The 16,629-nt window shown below is 41.2% G+C and overlaps 1 protein-coding gene across 1 annotated transcript; it reads right to left on the minus strand.

Moving 5' to 3' along the window:
- Positions 1–634: 634 nt before the first annotated feature.
- LOC119344655 (DNA replication licensing factor MCM2-like) lies at positions 635–6,682 on the minus strand. The gene is made up of 18 exons (XM_037615035.1): positions 6,566–6,682; positions 6,219–6,451; positions 5,273–5,460; positions 4,594–4,787; positions 4,250–4,439; positions 3,930–4,149; positions 3,641–3,848; positions 3,404–3,538; positions 3,128–3,319; positions 2,871–3,043; positions 2,609–2,797; positions 2,403–2,519; positions 2,236–2,320; positions 2,005–2,157; positions 1,800–1,925; positions 1,511–1,693; positions 1,117–1,278; positions 635–1,010 (listed from the first exon to the last, which is right to left on the minus strand). The coding sequence occupies exons 1-18, from the start codon at positions 6,566–6,568 to the stop codon at positions 894–896; spliced, it is 2,868 nt and encodes a 955-aa protein (XP_037470932.1). The 5' UTR covers positions 6,569–6,682; the 3' UTR covers positions 635–893.
- Positions 6,683–16,629: the final 9,947 nt, after the last annotated feature.

The following is a 16,629-nucleotide window of genomic DNA, read 5'->3' on the forward strand; positions in this document are numbered from 1 at the left end:
TCACCTCCCAAATGGTGTACCCCTACACTTCTCTCACCATACCTCCCACATCACTCACAACCTCAACAGATTGAGTGCGCCTTCTTATGGACGGAACAGACAAGGTGTCCAAAGGCCGTATGCTAAACCATGACAAATTTTCTTGCGCTCTTGAACTCCGGTGGCCATACAAGTGGAAGGATCCCACCATGCTTTGGGTAGGAATGGAAAACCATTGCGATGAAGCAAACCTCAAGTCTTCTAAGCCTCCACAAATATCATCGTGGGCAATGGAGCACAAACAGCATTCTAGGACTCGCCATGGGTTAATGGGAGCAAGAGAGATTGAACCGCTGGCCTTGAAGAGGAAGCGGTGAAGGCAATGAATGACGATGCTTGGGTGGAGTAAGCCGGGCTTCATCATGGAATTTGTTACCCTTTGGGCGTGCCTACATAACACCCCTTTGCGGGTAGAAGTTCACTTCGGATGGGCATTATTTCACTGCCTCCGCGTATCATGTCAGTTTCTGAGCCTTATTCACACCTCCATGAAGACAACCAATTGGATGCCATGGGCACCAACCAGGTCAAAAAACTTGGTTGCTGGCGTTCCAAGATAGGAGGATGGCGTCAGTTGCATAACACTGAATTATGATAAAGTATGATGATGGCGTCAGTTCCATAACACTGAATTATGATATCAAGAAGGTACAGACATCTCTAAATGCCACAGGAGGCACAAGGGTTTCAAATAGCAAACAGTACACCAATATCAGTACTCTCATAAAACAGGCACAAGCAGTCATTTTGCCAACTTACACTACAAGTGGACATTTCTAGCTCCATCACTAGCTCTTGAACAAAGAGGTAGCTGTTCATCACACATGGGTCATCAGCTGAGGTCGATTGAGTTGTTATGCTGCAACTGGATGCCTGATGATCCCACGTCCTTCGTCCAGGACAAAACTGTTGTCGCTGAAGTGCGAGCTGGAGAAGAACGGCCTCAGGTCGTAGATCTCATACTCTTGGGCCTGGATTAGTAGACAAGAACATCAGCACACTGACAGAGACGATAGACATGCAGCAGTATTGCTCAGGCAAGGAAGAATCATGGACAGAGGTGTTCATAGCTCTTACCTTGTTCTTCAGGTCATCCACTTTAACCTCCACATGAGTCAGGCGTGCGGTTGATCCCGACACGATTTCTTCGAAGTGCAGCGCCTCCTTGACCAGGGTGCGCAGAAGGAGCAGAAGCAGTTCATTGTAATCCTTCTTGTACGTCATGTATTTCCGGAAATTCTGCAGACAACAGAAGTTTGTTAAGAACTGCAAGTAGGCAAAAAGAGATGCGAGATTTTGACTCTGATTATAAGATCACTGAGTATCAAGACTTCTTCCAAAGCAACGAAAATGAATGCCTTAGTCGCTAAGAGAACTGCATTCGGTGGCACACTTTAGTTCGAACCAACATATACTTTAGGCACTGGTGGGAAACAAAACAGCAGTTCAAGTTCAACTGTTCAAAAGTTACCTTCTGAAGTGCCTTCTGGACACCAAATTTCTGGGTTGAGATGAAGGAGTCAAGCAGCACACGAATGGCCATGTCGACATCTTCTTGAGACACATAGCTTCTCAGATGCATCTTTGCATGTGCCTCAGACATTCGAATGATTGATTCAATATGCCTTACTGCAATGGGGACTCCTTGACCGTGCTGCAAAAAACAGTTGCAAACTCAATTGCTTCCTGGTTTTCAAGGATATCAATTTTCAATATTTGACCTTATCAGTCAACAAGGCTAGGAAAAAGTGATGGCTTACAGATGATTCACGTCGAAGTTCAGCATAGACATGGCTAATCTTGTCCAGGTCAGCATCATGTATTTTGGGGAATACATTCAACTTAGCATATGTGATATACTTCTTCAGCATGTCTTGAGAAAGGATCTGGCAAAGGAAGATTTTGTTAGAGGTGCAACTTTGAAGTAAAATATTAGCTTCTTACAGACAAGTACAAGGGAAGTACATCTGGGTCAGCATTTCGGGCAACAGTCAATGGATCATCCTCCTCGTCAGCTACAACTCTATCTTCAAGGTTACCACCCTTGGGCTGAGATCTGGCATGGCTATCAACAACAAACCTTGCAAGCATTTCATCTGTAAATGGGTCAACAATATCCTGCATTGCGGTAAGAAAACTCAGTATTGATAGGCAACCAAGTACTGGACAAAATATATTACATGGAGAACTACAAACCTTCACAACACAGAGGACATCAAAACGTGAAATAATAGGATCTGTTAGCTCAACATTTTGCGTGAATGTCTTCGAAGAATCATATCTGCGAAGTCAACATGTTGAGAATCAAGATGTTGCTTAATAGGAAGGCCAGTATAACTAGCATTGCACGTAATTCAGCTTACCTTCCGCCAACTGGGTTTGCTGCAGCAATAACACTGCATCGAGCTTGAAGTGATGTTACAATTCCTGCCTTTGATATGCTGATACTTTGTTGCTCCATAGCTTCATGAATACTTACCCTGCAACAATAAGTAGGAAATAAGTTAATATTCAATAACCTGTGAAACATTAAATGCTAATCATGCAACATCAAAAGGGTATTTCATACCTGTCTTGATCATTCATCTTATCAAATTCATCAATAAGGCATATGCCTCTATCAGCAAGAACCAGTGCACCTCCCTCAAGTGTCCACTCCCGTGTTACTGGATCCTTGTGAACTGCTGCGGTGAGTCCAACAGCAGAAGCTCCTTTCCCAGTTGTGTATACAGCCCTGTGTCCTGTTTTCTCGACATACCTACAGAACAAGAGTTAGTGGAGAATTGCCTTACAAGGAACTGCTGGAAAATATTTGTTTACTTTATCCTTACTTGAGAAATTGGGATTTTGCAGTGCCTGGGTCACCTAAGAGGAGACAATTAATATCACCTCTTAGGCGATGTTTTCCCTTCACGTTCTTTTCTTGCCCCCCAAACATAGCTAGTGCAATGGCAGTCTTGATATCTTCATGACCATAAATGGATGGTGCAATTGATTTGACAATCTGTAAATCCAAAGTTCTGGTTGTTAAATAAGGCTAGCTATGTATCATAGTTGCTGGAAGAGATTTAAGGATTCAGGGACAAACCCTTTCACTGATACGAGGATCCTTTGACAACTTCTCAATCTCTGCCTTGTCCTCATCTGTTAATTTGTATGCAGAGAACAGGTCCTGCTTCTTTGATACATAGTTTGCCTCCACCACTGTGGCAAAAACTGGGAAACCATTCTTTGTATTTAAAGACAGGTCAAAATTGTTTGTGTATATCCCCGTAACCTCCTGAAATGGATAAGCAGCGTTAATCAATGTGTGCTTTCTACAGTAATATATATGAACCAATAAGAGGAGTCTGGAGAACATTACAATTTCCTCTCCTGGACGAGCGCAGTCAATCAGATCATTCAGAAGTATCACTTCCTTGTACCTGGGAAGCCTGCCAGCAGGAACAATCCCTGGGCTTTCCTGAAGAGTGAGTTTCTGATAGTTCCTGTATATAGTCTTCCAAGGGAAAATAGTTCAGTCATGCATACCCAATGCAAAAAGATCAATATCATGCAAGGAGAAAAATAATACTAAGCTTAACTGTTTAATGCTACTTACTTGCTCAATGTTGACAGTAAATGGACCTTTCGATTGGCATTCAGGGCAAGACCCAACCCTTACTTCAGTGTACGAGTTCTGGAAGAAAGGACCCAGGACAGTTCCACATTTGCTACAGTCATACTTGACCTGCTGCAGCTGAGGGAACACACCTGACCTTCGAGTAACGACACCCCCAATTCGAATCATTGTGTTCAGATGAATTTGCCTGAACAATGACAAGTAGGATTAAGGACATGATTTAATTTGGGACCAAAGAGAACACATGGTAAAAAGGTATGTTCTTTACCTGATATTGCGTATTTGATCATAGACAGGAAGGTTGGTTATTCGCACATATATTTTTTGATGAATGTTTCTGTAATTCTTGTGGAGATCAAAAACAACATTTTTGCCCACTTCCTCCATAACTTCCAGCACCGATTGAGGTGCATCAGCCAACCAGATGGCAATGTTTGGGTGTATATAAATAAATTGCTTGTAGTCTATCTCCAAACTACACTTGTTAGCTGCAAAACAATGCAAGTAAAGATTACAAGATGCCAATTGTTATAACCAGTATAGTGCAGCCTCTTTCATGTAAACTGGGAAAGTGGAGAAAAACAGTACCTAAAACCATCTCATTAATTAGTCTGACATATTCAAACTCTCCTTGTTCATTCTTAGGGTTTACATATGTAAGAAGAAATTCTTTAAATTTCTTTGCGATGAAGCGCCGGACTTCATCTCTTGTGACCCACTCTCGAAGTGTTCCTTGCACACGATACATGTTCATCTCATCTTCTTCATCAAATTCATCCTGCAGAAAATACAACCACTTGAAAACTGGACAACCATATAAGCCCTTCAAACATGAGTTGTCTATTTCAACTGAAATATCTAGAAAATAGGAACAGAATCAACAGCAAATGCTAAACAAAATCATGATTAATTTCTGTTCAAAATGAAAATACCTCATATCCATCATCATCGGTCTGATCAGTCATAGGCACATCACCGCCAGAATATGGCTGCGATCTTCCAGGTGAACTAGGAGTGAGACCATCACCATCATCATCACTTCTGGGTGTTCTTGGTCCTCCACTTGGTTGTCTAAAATTAGCCCTGTGCCTTTTAGGACGCCTGAAGTTCATGTCCTCATCTGTATCTGCACAAACAAAGAAATGTTGACTGACATCCAAACATTTGTTTTTTATGTTATCGATCAGGGATACCCACTACTGAGGAAAACTCACAAGTCATAACCATCCATACAAGGATACCATAACTAAGATCCTCAAGCAAATCCAACCTTACTTATTTTTATATAAATAATGATCCTAATTTTTGAAGATACGTCACATCTTTTGATAAATGGAGACAGTCAGAAAAATACACAATGTAAATATGATACTACTTATTGATATTTTAAGGGGGGAAAAGCATTATTGTATGGCCTCCAAAGTTCCTAGGCATGTGACATTTCGATCAAACTTGAAAGAACATTCTACCACAACTAACAATATGAAAAATAAACATAACCCAAAATACTCAAGCAGCAATTCAAACAGACAGAATATAAGTGCAAAGGAAAAAAGGTAAGGTTTGTCCTAGTACTCCATAGAAAATAAGAACTGTGTGTGAAGCCATTACCCTGATCATGAAGCATACGAGGTAATTTTCGATCAGCTGTTGCACCAGTCCTCACATCCCTTGCATGAAGTTCCGCTTCTGCAGCCCTTCGATCAGCCATGATCTCATCCAGGTTCCTCTCATCCTCTATCGAGTCATCTAACCCAACCGACTCATACTGATCCTGCTCATCCATTCTTCGGTAATCACTGCAAAGGGTGGAAAAGGATAAGAGGACTAGCAAGAACTTCACAGTTTCAAACATGTTTGTGTTTGTTTGAGGTATGGCTTATTTCATACACACTAAAAAATGCAATCTCATAGATAACTGAACTATCTTGTAACCAAATAGCAAACTGTATAGCAAAATGCATTATTACTCAACAATGCAGTTTCCAAAATATCAATGAATCCACAAAGTAAAAAAACACATTAGCAAAACTGCAGGACAATAGAAAAGATCAGTTAATTTGTGTACGTGACTGAACAATACCAGGCATCTGGACAGCAGACAAGTAATCAACAAATCCTATTCAGACAACCAATTCATCAAAAAGGGATAGGACATGACAGGTACTAGTTCATATAGGCCACTGAAATTGGTAAACTGAAATATAACCCAAGAAATTACCAAGCAGAACCATCGGGTTTAAATATTCAATACAGGAGGTTAGCAGACATTTCTAAATTGTACAGTTCAAGGAACTAACAAAACATTAAAGGTAACAAAAAAGACACAATCCGGTGAAGTGTTTGACTATTCCCTTGTTTGTGCCACAAATCTGACTATTTATGAAGTAAATCTAGGCCGCAATCCCTAGATTCTCGAACCGCAAAAGTCGCTGAATAACCAATTTATTGCCAGATCCAACGGACTAAACCTGTCAACTACTAGTAGAAACACCTAAACGCTGTCCCAAATAAGACTAGATCCGGAAAATCTCCAGCTCGGACGTTCCTGTCTTACTTGAGGTAGTCGTCGTTGAAGAGGTCCTCCCCATCGTCTTCCTCCTCGTCGCGGATAACGGTGGCGCCGTCGTCCTCGGGGAGCACATTGGGGTCGACCTCCGCCTCGCCATCGTCGTCCGAGTAGGAGGACGGGTCGGTGGCGCCGCGGCTGGTGGTGGTGTTGGGCGGCAGCCGGTCGGTGCTGAAGCCCGGCGAGCCCGGGGTCGACGGCGCGTTGTTCTCCGAGTCGTCCTGGGAAAAGCAAATCAGCCGGCGAGAAGGTTAGATCCGGAGGCGGCGACCGCGCGCTGCGGCGGCGGCCTGGTTCGGGGGGAGAGGGGAGGATGGGGGAGACGGGCCGCTTACCATCCGCGGGGTCTGAGGAGGCTCCTGAGGAGGACGCGTGTGGCTGTGCGCCGAGGCTAGGGTTTCGGCGGGAAGGGGGGAATGGTGGGGAGAGACTGTGTTTCGGCGGGAAGGGGATATATTGGGGGAGAGGGAGAGAGGTTTCGGCGGGAAGGTGGGGTGGGTGATGGCGGGAAGGGGGAGGCGGCACGGGATGCTACAAATGGGCCGAAAGCCTTGTGCCGATTGTACATTACAACACTGCAGACCCTTCATACATCGTGGGCTGAGACTGAGTTGGGAGAAGCCTAAGGTGTGACCCACCCAACAGGAGGGAATTCCCTATTCCCCGCTTACTGCGGCAACTAGTCGCCGCTTCGCACAGGGCGCAGCTCACCCTGGGCCAGCCCATTTGAGTGGTTTCGCTTCGCGAGATTAAAAAACAGCAAAAAATGGTCGCGCAAGGGATCGAACCGATAGCCACCGTGACTGACTCGTGGATGCGAAACTTACAGAAACCAAAAGCAACGACAAAACTTAAAACAAGTTTGCGGAAATTCCAAAAAACTTTTGTTCTTTCTACTGGTTTTTCTTCACAGTCTTATTCTGTTCTTTCTTTTTACTCCTTTTCTTTGTTTCTTGTTTTTTTAATATTTTTCCTTTTTATTTTTAAGCTTTTCAAAAAGTTCAAATATGGTTCAGAATTTTCAAAAATGTTCTTTTTGTCCAAATTTGTTCATATTTCTGAAATAGCGTTCACATTTTCGAAAAATGTTCCTGATTTTTTGTTTGTTTTTCTTCTTCTCTTTTCTTAAAAAGAAATTCAAAATATTCAAATTTTGTTCGTATTTCTAAAAGATGTTCAGTTTCGTAAAAATGTTCTCAAAATTCAAAAATTGTTCTCGATACACAGAAAAGTTCAAAACCTTTGAAATGCTGAAAATGTACCGGATTTCATAAAATATTTACGTTTTCATAAAATGTTTGTGCTTCCAAATTTGTTCGGGGTTTTTTAAAATTTGTTCTCAAGATTCAAAAAAATGATTGTGCTTTAAAAAATTGTTCATGCTTCCAAATTTGTTTGGAATTTTTCAAAATGGTTCTCTATTTCAAAATTTGTTCTCAAGATTCAAAAAATGTTCATGCTTTAAAAAAATCACGCTTCCAAATTTGTTCGGGACTTTTCAAAATTATTTTCTATTTCTGAATTTGTTCTCAAGATTCAAAAAATGTCCGTGCTTTAAAAAATTGTTCGCGCTCCCAAAAAAATTATCTGTTTCAAAATTTGTTCTCAAGATTCAAAAATGTTTGTGCTTTAAAAAATTATTCATGCTTCCAAATTTGTTCTCCGCTTCAAAAAATGTTTGTGCTTTAAAGAAATGTCACAAATTCCAAAAATGTTTGGAAAATTCAAAATTTGTTCTTTTCAAAAGAAAAAATGCGTAATCATACGTTCAAAAAACTGTTCACTACAGTAGCTAATTCCAGTTCAACACAACAGTCAAGCCCAGTTGTACCTTGTGCTAAGTTATTTTCGATGCGGTTTGTTCCACTACAAACAATGCTAGTTAGGTGGAGTGGTTGGTGCCTCCCTCCGTTTTTGCTTCTAGTGGTACAGCGCGATGGGCCGGCCAGGCTACCCCCGTGTGTGGCGACGCCAGTTTGACGCAAAGAGTGTCCAATATGAGCTCCCCAACAGGAGCAATTAGTTGACGAATGCTTCTTCGGGAGCCTCACAATGATCAGCGCCACTCGGCGCGCTCTCAGCCACCCGCTACGTGTCGCGTTCTGGGCGCTTCTTCTGGATTTTTTTCGCACGTGTTTTTGGCTTTTTAAACGGTTTTTCCCGGGGGTTTTCGAAGTTTCGGTTTTCCACCGGTCCTCCTTGGCTTTTGGATAAAAAAGTTGCAAGAAAAAAACGTGTTTTCTTCTTCTTTTTTTGCGAGAGTCACGGTTTTGCTTTCGTGAAAGGCACGGCCGTGCCTCTCAGAAACCGGAAAAAAAACGTCTTTTCTGTGTTTTTTCATGAAAGGCACAATTTTGCTTCCGCGAGAGGCACGGTTGTGCTTCCACGTGCCTCTCGGAAACGGAAAAAAGGGTTTTCTATTTTTTTTCGTGAGAGACACGATTTTGCTTCTGCGAGAGGCACAACCATGCCTCCTCGAAAACGGAAAAAAATGTTTTCTCTTCTTTTTTTTCTTCCGCGAGAGGCACGATTTTGCTTACGTGAGAGGCGCGGCCATGCCTCTTTCGAAAAGGGAAAAAATCCGTGCTCCTGGTTCGATATTTTCGCCCGGTTTTTTTACAAAAAAAACTGCAGGCCCTATCAACATGGGATTTAGTTTTGATGATCTTGACTCGAGGAATCCAACGGTGGAAACTGTCTGAGATTTAGACGCACGGTTTAAAAGATAGAACGTTTTGAATAAACGGATCAACGAAAAGAGAAAAAACTCCCAGGTTGTAACAAGTGACGAACATCGCGCCACTTTGTCACAACATGAGAAGGTGAGAGTGATCTTTGCAATGAGTACTCCTCAATTTGTGATTTTGTCCACCCAACGTCTTCTACGTTGCCTCTGTAAGCCTATGGCCTGGACCATGCTGAGCCTTTGCACAACTGCCGTACATAGTCGTCTAAGCTATATAACGCCTACTGCGATGAGCGAGTAGCGCAAAACGGGCTGACCTACTTTGAGCGTTGAGGCAGTGCCTGGCAAACCGGTTTTGGGAACCTTCCTGAGGATTTCTTCAACCGGTTTTTTCTGTTGTTTTTTCTTTTACTATTTTTTGGTCTTTCTTTTTTATTTTTGTTTCTGTTTCTTTTTCTATTTCTTATCCTTTTTAGCATTTAATTTTATCCTTTGTTTTAAAAAATGTTTGAAATTCAAAATTTTGTTCATAATTACAAAAAAAAAATCTTGGTTTAAAAAATCAGTTTTAGAAAAATCACAGTTCAAAAATTGTTCAGCGTATATTACAAATTTTTTTATGTATATTTAAAAGTTGTTCATCATATATCGCAAAACTGCTCAATGTGTATTTAAATATTGTTCAGCTTATATCACAAAAATGTTCAATGTTTAGTTAAAAAATGTTCATCGTATATTTATAGAAAATATTTTAATGTATATTTAACAAAATGTTTGTATATCACAAAAATATTCAATGTGTATTTAAAAAAATCAGCATATATGAAAAAATTTCAATGTGTATTTAAATTGTCGTCGTTTTTTTACAAAACTGTTCAATGGTAAAAGATATTGATTTTTTTCTTGATCTGGCAGCGCATTGAGTTCATAAATATTTTCACGGGATACTAACCATGAACACCTAGCAGCTCAAATGGTGAATTACTCGTTGTCACCTGGTTAAGAAGAGTTCGAACCCTTTTAGTGCTTGGTTTTTCTTTCTGTTTAGTAGAGGCTTCGCCATGATGCCATTGAATGGGCCGGCCCATTCAGATCGCGCCTGCGTGAAAGGTTGTCCTTTTGACGCTAGCGGTTAGGGACTCTCTACTGCGACGCTACCTTCCATATCGCGTGAACTTTTTTCGCACCTACTAGGCCGGCCTGGACCAATATGGATAGAGTTTTTAGGCGTGTTTTTTCTCTGCTGTGTGTGTTCTGTGTTTATTGGGTTTTCTTGCGGGTTCTGGTTTTCTATGTTTATTTCGGTTTTCTGTGTCAGTTTTCAATAGTTTTCTTTTGGGTTTTGGTTTGAAGTGTTTTTTTACAGATTTTGTTGGGGTTTTTTCCAACATAAATTCTGGATCGAGCGCGCGCATGATTTGGTGAAAACGAACCGCCGAGCTAAGCGACAAAACAAATTGAAACAAGGCTACAACACTCTGCGTGCGTGAGGGCTTGGTGTTTTTCTTTTGCAGAGGACGGGGTCATCATAGGAGTTGCATGCAACTTTATGTGTACTTTTTATACAAAAATCAATAAGTCATATATTTTAAACCCCACGTCGGTATTAATATCCATTTCATCGTTGAAATCCTCTTGATGTAAATTGGCAAAAAATATCAATGTCAACTTTGGTGTAATATGGTGTAACTTTATTATTACATGATGCAATTTTAATAGTACACGGTGCAATTCTTTTCAAACCCAATTTTGGAGCAACATGCTCCAACCTCCTATGAGGTTGCAACGTAACAAACATGACAACCACCTTTTTGTGACGTGCAAATAGTCTGTTGCCCCAGTTAACTAACTAGTAGTAGTAGATGTGCAACTCCTGTCATACTCGTTGATGTGTATTTTTCACTATTGGCACACCATGTTCCACCGACGCTGCCAATGGTAGGGGCAACTTAGTCTTTTGTTTGAGCCAACTACCTAGTAGTCCAGGTGCAACTCCTTTCCTTCCCTATTCGTGGATGCATAGTTTCAGTTGGCGGGGGCAACATACATTCGGGGGTATATAAAGATTTTTTATCTTGGGAAACAAGCAAACGGGAGGAAGACGGAGTCGGGAAGGTTCCCGAGGTGGGCACAACCCACCTGGGCGCGCCAGGCAAGGCAGGTGTGCCCTGGTGTCTTGTGCCCTCCTCATTTGCCTTCCTGGTTATTCCTTATTTTCCTAATATTTGTAATATTCTAAATCTGACAAAATATTTTTGTAGATTTTTCGGAGTCCATTTACTTACCGTATCACGTACCTCCTATCTCTCAGGATTCTAGAGTGTTTCGGGAGGTTTCCTTTATGTGTTCCTCTGGTGTCATGGTTTGGATAATATTGCTTTCAACAATAATAAACGTACCTGAGATATAGTGTTTAATTCTTTGTCCATTGAACACCTTCGGGTTAGTACCTTCGGCATTATTGATTTTAATAGCTCTAGAGCGATAAACCTCTTCGATAATATATGGTCCTTCCCATTTAAAGAGAAATTTTCCTGTAAAGAATCTAAAATGAGAGTTGTACAAGAGAACATATTCTCCTACTTCGAATTCCCGCTTTTAGATTCTTTTATCATGCCATCTTTTATTATTTTTTAAATAATTTGGCATTTTCATAAGCTTGGGTTCTTCATTCATCTAATGAGCTAATATCAAATAACCTCTTTTCACTGGTAAGTTTGAAATCATAGTTGAGTTCTTTAATTGCCCAATATGCCTTAAATTCTAACTCAAGAGGCAAATGACAAATTTTTCCATAAAACATTTTATAGGTAGACATACCCATAGGAATTTTTATATGTTGTTCTGTAGGCCCAAAGTGCATCATCCGATTTTCTAGACCAATTCTTTCGTGACCTATTAACAGTTTTTTGTAATATCAGTTTTATTTCTCTATTGCTAAGTTCAACCTGACCACTAGATTGAGGATGATAGGGTGAAGCAATTCTATGGTTAACATCATATTTAGCAAGCATTTTACGGAAAGCACCATGAATAAAGTGTGAGCCACCATCAGTCATTAAATATCCAGGGACTCCAAACCTTGGGAAAATAACTTCTTTAAGCATTTTAATGGAAGTGTTATGATTAGCACAATTAGTCGGAATAGCTTCTACCCCTTAGTAACATAATCAACAACAACCAAAATATGTGTATACACATTAGGGGAAGGAAACGGTCCCATATAATCAAAACCCCAAACATCAAATGGTTCAACAACAAGTGAATAATTCATAGGCATTTCTTGACGCTTATCGATATTACGAATCTTTGACATTCATCACAAGATAAAACTAGATTGCAATACCTTGTGAGCAGTTCTATCTCCAATATGATGCCCTCCATAATCTTTGAAGTGACATTTCCATAGGATTTGTTCATGTTCATGCTCAGGTACACAACGTCTAATAATATCATCTACTCCTTTATAAAGATGTGGGTCATCCCAAAAGTAATGTCTTAAATCATAGAAGATTTTGTTTTCTTTTGTTGGTATGTAGAACTAGGTGGTATATATTTAGCAACAATGTAATCCTATATAATTAAGAGATTGATCCCCACTACTTTGATTTATCTTAACATGCAACCCCTCCACATCACCAGTCTAGCCAAATAAGCAATTCTCCACATGCATGCTGCCACGTCATGCTGCATTTAGTTTCAAGCCGTGAACATGTATCAGCCCATCTCTAACATGCAACATTCCACAATAGGAAATTAATCTATTCCAAAAAAATCAGAAGAAAAACTGTATTTCTAACCTTTATCATTTTGTTTCTGAGGCGTTATGTCTCTTCTGCCTATCCATCTTCTTGCCTCATCGCCATGGTTCAATTCATCTTCTGTCAACAAATCTTCACCGCGGCCTTCCCTATTCTTCTACTCCCCTATTTATCCGTATAGAGAGGAAGGAGAAACCTCTGCGCTGATGACGGTCGGGACACATGTGATCACCGCTAGCAAGGGATGCGCCGGCGCCCATACGCCCCGGCATCGAGCCGACCTTTCGGTGAACGATGCATGCAACTGTCGGCGTCGTCCTTCAACAACACATGCATCAAAGGTGGGTGCTCTCCTTCCTCTCTAGCAAACTTAGATCTGAACGATTTTGTAGTTACATTTTTTCAGGTGAATTTTGTAGTTGTCTTGGTTGGAAGCTCATGTTCCGAGACAGAGTAGCTTCAATCTCATCACCATCCTCGTCATCATCATCTTCTTCTTCTTCACTTTGCTTTTATTCACATACATGCTTGGCCTTCAATGCAAGATTGATATTTGATGTTGAGGTACCATGCATGCAAGATGTTTTGTGGCATTTGCCTTTGACTCTTCAAATAGTTGGAAAGTGGATATGATGTCATCTGGAGTCATTTCCTTGAATCCATGATGTTGTCTTATGTCCCACGCCATTTGGTGATGATATGGAGCAAGAGCATGAAGCAACTTATCCACAAGGAATCGCTTAATCAAGTTGAATCCATCTTGAGTCTTGTCACATTCACATGACTCAATCTCGGCGGTGATAGTCATGAGACGCTCAAGTAGTTGCTTGGGAGACTCACCTTTCTCCATACAAAAGTTTTGCACTTGACCCTTGGCAATTTCATATTGAGCAAGTCGGAGAGTGGAAGTACCGGTCTTGGTCCTCACAATGTTATCCCGCAATTCCTTAGCACTTGTGATATGTATATATGGTCTCCTTTGCTTGTTAGTCATACCTCTTCTTATGCACATGGTTGCTATGTCATTGAGATTCTTGTCATAAACTTCTCTTGGAGTAAGATTCTTCGGGTCAATAGCTTGGTAGCCATACTCCAAGATCTCCAACATCTCATCATTTCCATATCGAAGATGATCCTGCATAGCAACTCTCCACAAAGCAAAATCGGTAGTGTCATCAAGTAAAGGAGGTTTGCCTTGAGGGTTATACTTAGGTTTCTCTATTCGAGGTCTTGCATAAAGCCAAGGAACACTGGAGTGTTCATTACTAGGAGGTTGTTGGCCAAGTGAGGGAGTAGGCACAACTGGCCTCGAGGTTGCACCACCAGAAAGTGGTGCAAGCATCATGGTTAGTGTGGCTATCCTCATTTGGACCAAGGCCTCAAGAGAGGCATCATGCTCCTCCTTTTGCTTAGCAAGAGCTCATTCCAGATCCTTTGAGGTGAAGGACTTGGCTTCCGTGGAAGCCCCGCCCGTACTCTTCAGATTTGCAACAAGGGGAGTCCCATCGGGGTTCATCTCGCTCTAGGGCGGTTAAGCCACAAGAATAGAGCACGAGGCTCTGATACCAATTGAAAGGATCGATATGGACCTAGAGGGGGGATGAATAGGTACAATAACAAATTTTAATTGTTACTTAGCAATTTTAGGCAGTAAGGCGGAATATGAAGTTTAGCCTAACAATTGCAAGTGTGATGTTATGAGCTAAGCAAGGTAAACAAGTAACACAAGTAGGAGAGTAAGCAAACACAATATGATATAGGTAAAGACAAAGAGGCAAGTAATCACAAGTAGGAAGTTAGGGTTAGGGATAACCGCAACTCCAAGAGACGAGGATGTATGCCGATGTTCACTTCCTTGGAGGGAAGCTACATCACCGTTAGAGAGGTGGATGTTACCACGAAGGCACACCAACGCCACGAAGGCTCACCCTATTCTCCCTTTGAGACAACACCGACGAAGGCGTTTTGATGACCCACAAGTGTAAGGGGATCTATCGTGGTCCTTTAGATAAGTAAGAGTGTTGAACCAAACGATGAGCAGCAGAAAATGACAAGCGGTATTCAGTAAGGTATTCTCTGCAAACACTGAAATTATCGGTAACAGATAGTTTTGTAATAAGGTAATTTGTAACGGGTAACAAACAATGAAAGTAAATAAGGTGCAGCAAGGTGGCCCAATCCTTTTTGTAGCAAAGGACAAGCCTGGACAAGTTCTTATATAGAGAAAAGCGCTCCCGAGGACACATGGGAATTATCGTCAAGCTAGTTTTCATCACGCTCATATGATTCGCGTTCGTTACTTTGATAATTTGATATGTGGGTGGACCAGGGCTTGGGTACTGCCCTTTCTTGGACAAGCATCCCACTTATGATTAACCCCTATTGCAAGCATCCACAACTACAAAAGAAGTATTAAGGTAAACCTAACCATAGCATGAAACATATGGATCCAAATCAGCCCCTTACGAAGCAACGCATAAACTAGGGTTTAAGCTTCTGTCACTCTAGCAACCCATCATCTACTTATTACTTCTCAATGCCTTCCTGTAGGCCCAAATAATGGTGAAGTGTCATGTAGTTGACGTTCACATAACACCACTAGAGGAGAGACAACATACATCTCATCAAAATATCGAACGAATACCAAATTCACATGACTACTAATAGCAAGACTTCTCCCATGTCCTCAGGAACAAACATAACTACTCACAAAGCATATTCATGTTCATAATCAAAGGGGTATTAATATGCATTAAGGATCTGAACATATGATCTTCCACCGAATAAACCAACTAGCATCAACTACAATGAGTAATCAACACTACTAGCAACCCACAGGTACCAATCTGAGGTTTTGGTACAAAGATTGGATACAAGAGATGAACTAGGGTTTGAGAGGAGATGGTGCTGGTGAAGATGTTGATGGAGATTGACCCCCTCCCGATGATAGGATCGTTGGTGATGAAGATGGTGGTGATTTCCCCCTCCTGAAGGGAAGTTTCCCCGGCAGAACAGCTCCACCGGAGCCCTAGATTGGTTCCGCCAAGGTTCCGCCTCGTGGCGGCGGAGTTTCGTCCTGTAAGCTTGCTTATGATTTTTTTCAGGGTAAAAGACTTCATATAGCAGAAGATGGCCACCGGAGAGCTGCCAGGGGGCCCACGAGGAAGGGGCGCACCCAGGGGGTAGGGCGCGCCCCCCAACCGTCGTGGCCAGGGTGTGGGCCCCCTCTGGTACTTCTTCCACTCAATATTTATTATTAATTCCAAAAATTACTTTCATGGAGTCTGAGGACTTTTGGAGCTGTGCAGATAGGTCTCTAATATTTGCTCCTTTTTCAGCCGAGAATCCCAGCTGCCGGCATTCTCCCTCTTCATGTAAACCTTGTAAAATAAGAGAGAATAGCCATGAGTATTGTGACATAATGTGTAATAACAACCCATAATGGAATAAATATCGATATAAAAGCATGATGCAAAATGGATGTATCAACTCCCCCAAGCTTAGACCTCGTTTGTCCTCAAGCGGAAGCCGATATCGAAAAAATATGTCCACATGTTTAGAGATAGAGGTGTCGATAAAATAAAAATACGGACATGAGGGCATCATGATCATTCTTATAACAACTATATATATATATTGTCATATGATTGATTATGATCAAGTAATAATCTATCCAAAATGTCAAGTATGAATCAGAAACTTCATTGAGAACCAACAAACTATGATCTCGGTCATTGAAGCAGTTGCAATTTATCATAACATTGGAAAGAGTCAATATAAGAGCTTTTCATCAAGTCCACATACTCAACTATCATTTAGTCTTTCACTATTGCTAACACTCACGCAATACTTATGGTTATGGATTTTTGATCGGACACAGAGAAATATAGGGGCTTATTGTGTTACCTCCCAACCTTTTACCTCAAGGGTAACGTCAACAATAATAGTTCAT

This window comes from Triticum dicoccoides, chromosome 1B (genome assembly GCF_002162155.2).
Source record: "Triticum dicoccoides isolate Atlit2015 ecotype Zavitan chromosome 1B, WEW_v2.0, whole genome shotgun sequence".
NCBI classification, from domain to species: domain Eukaryota; kingdom Viridiplantae; phylum Streptophyta; class Magnoliopsida; order Poales; family Poaceae; genus Triticum; species Triticum dicoccoides.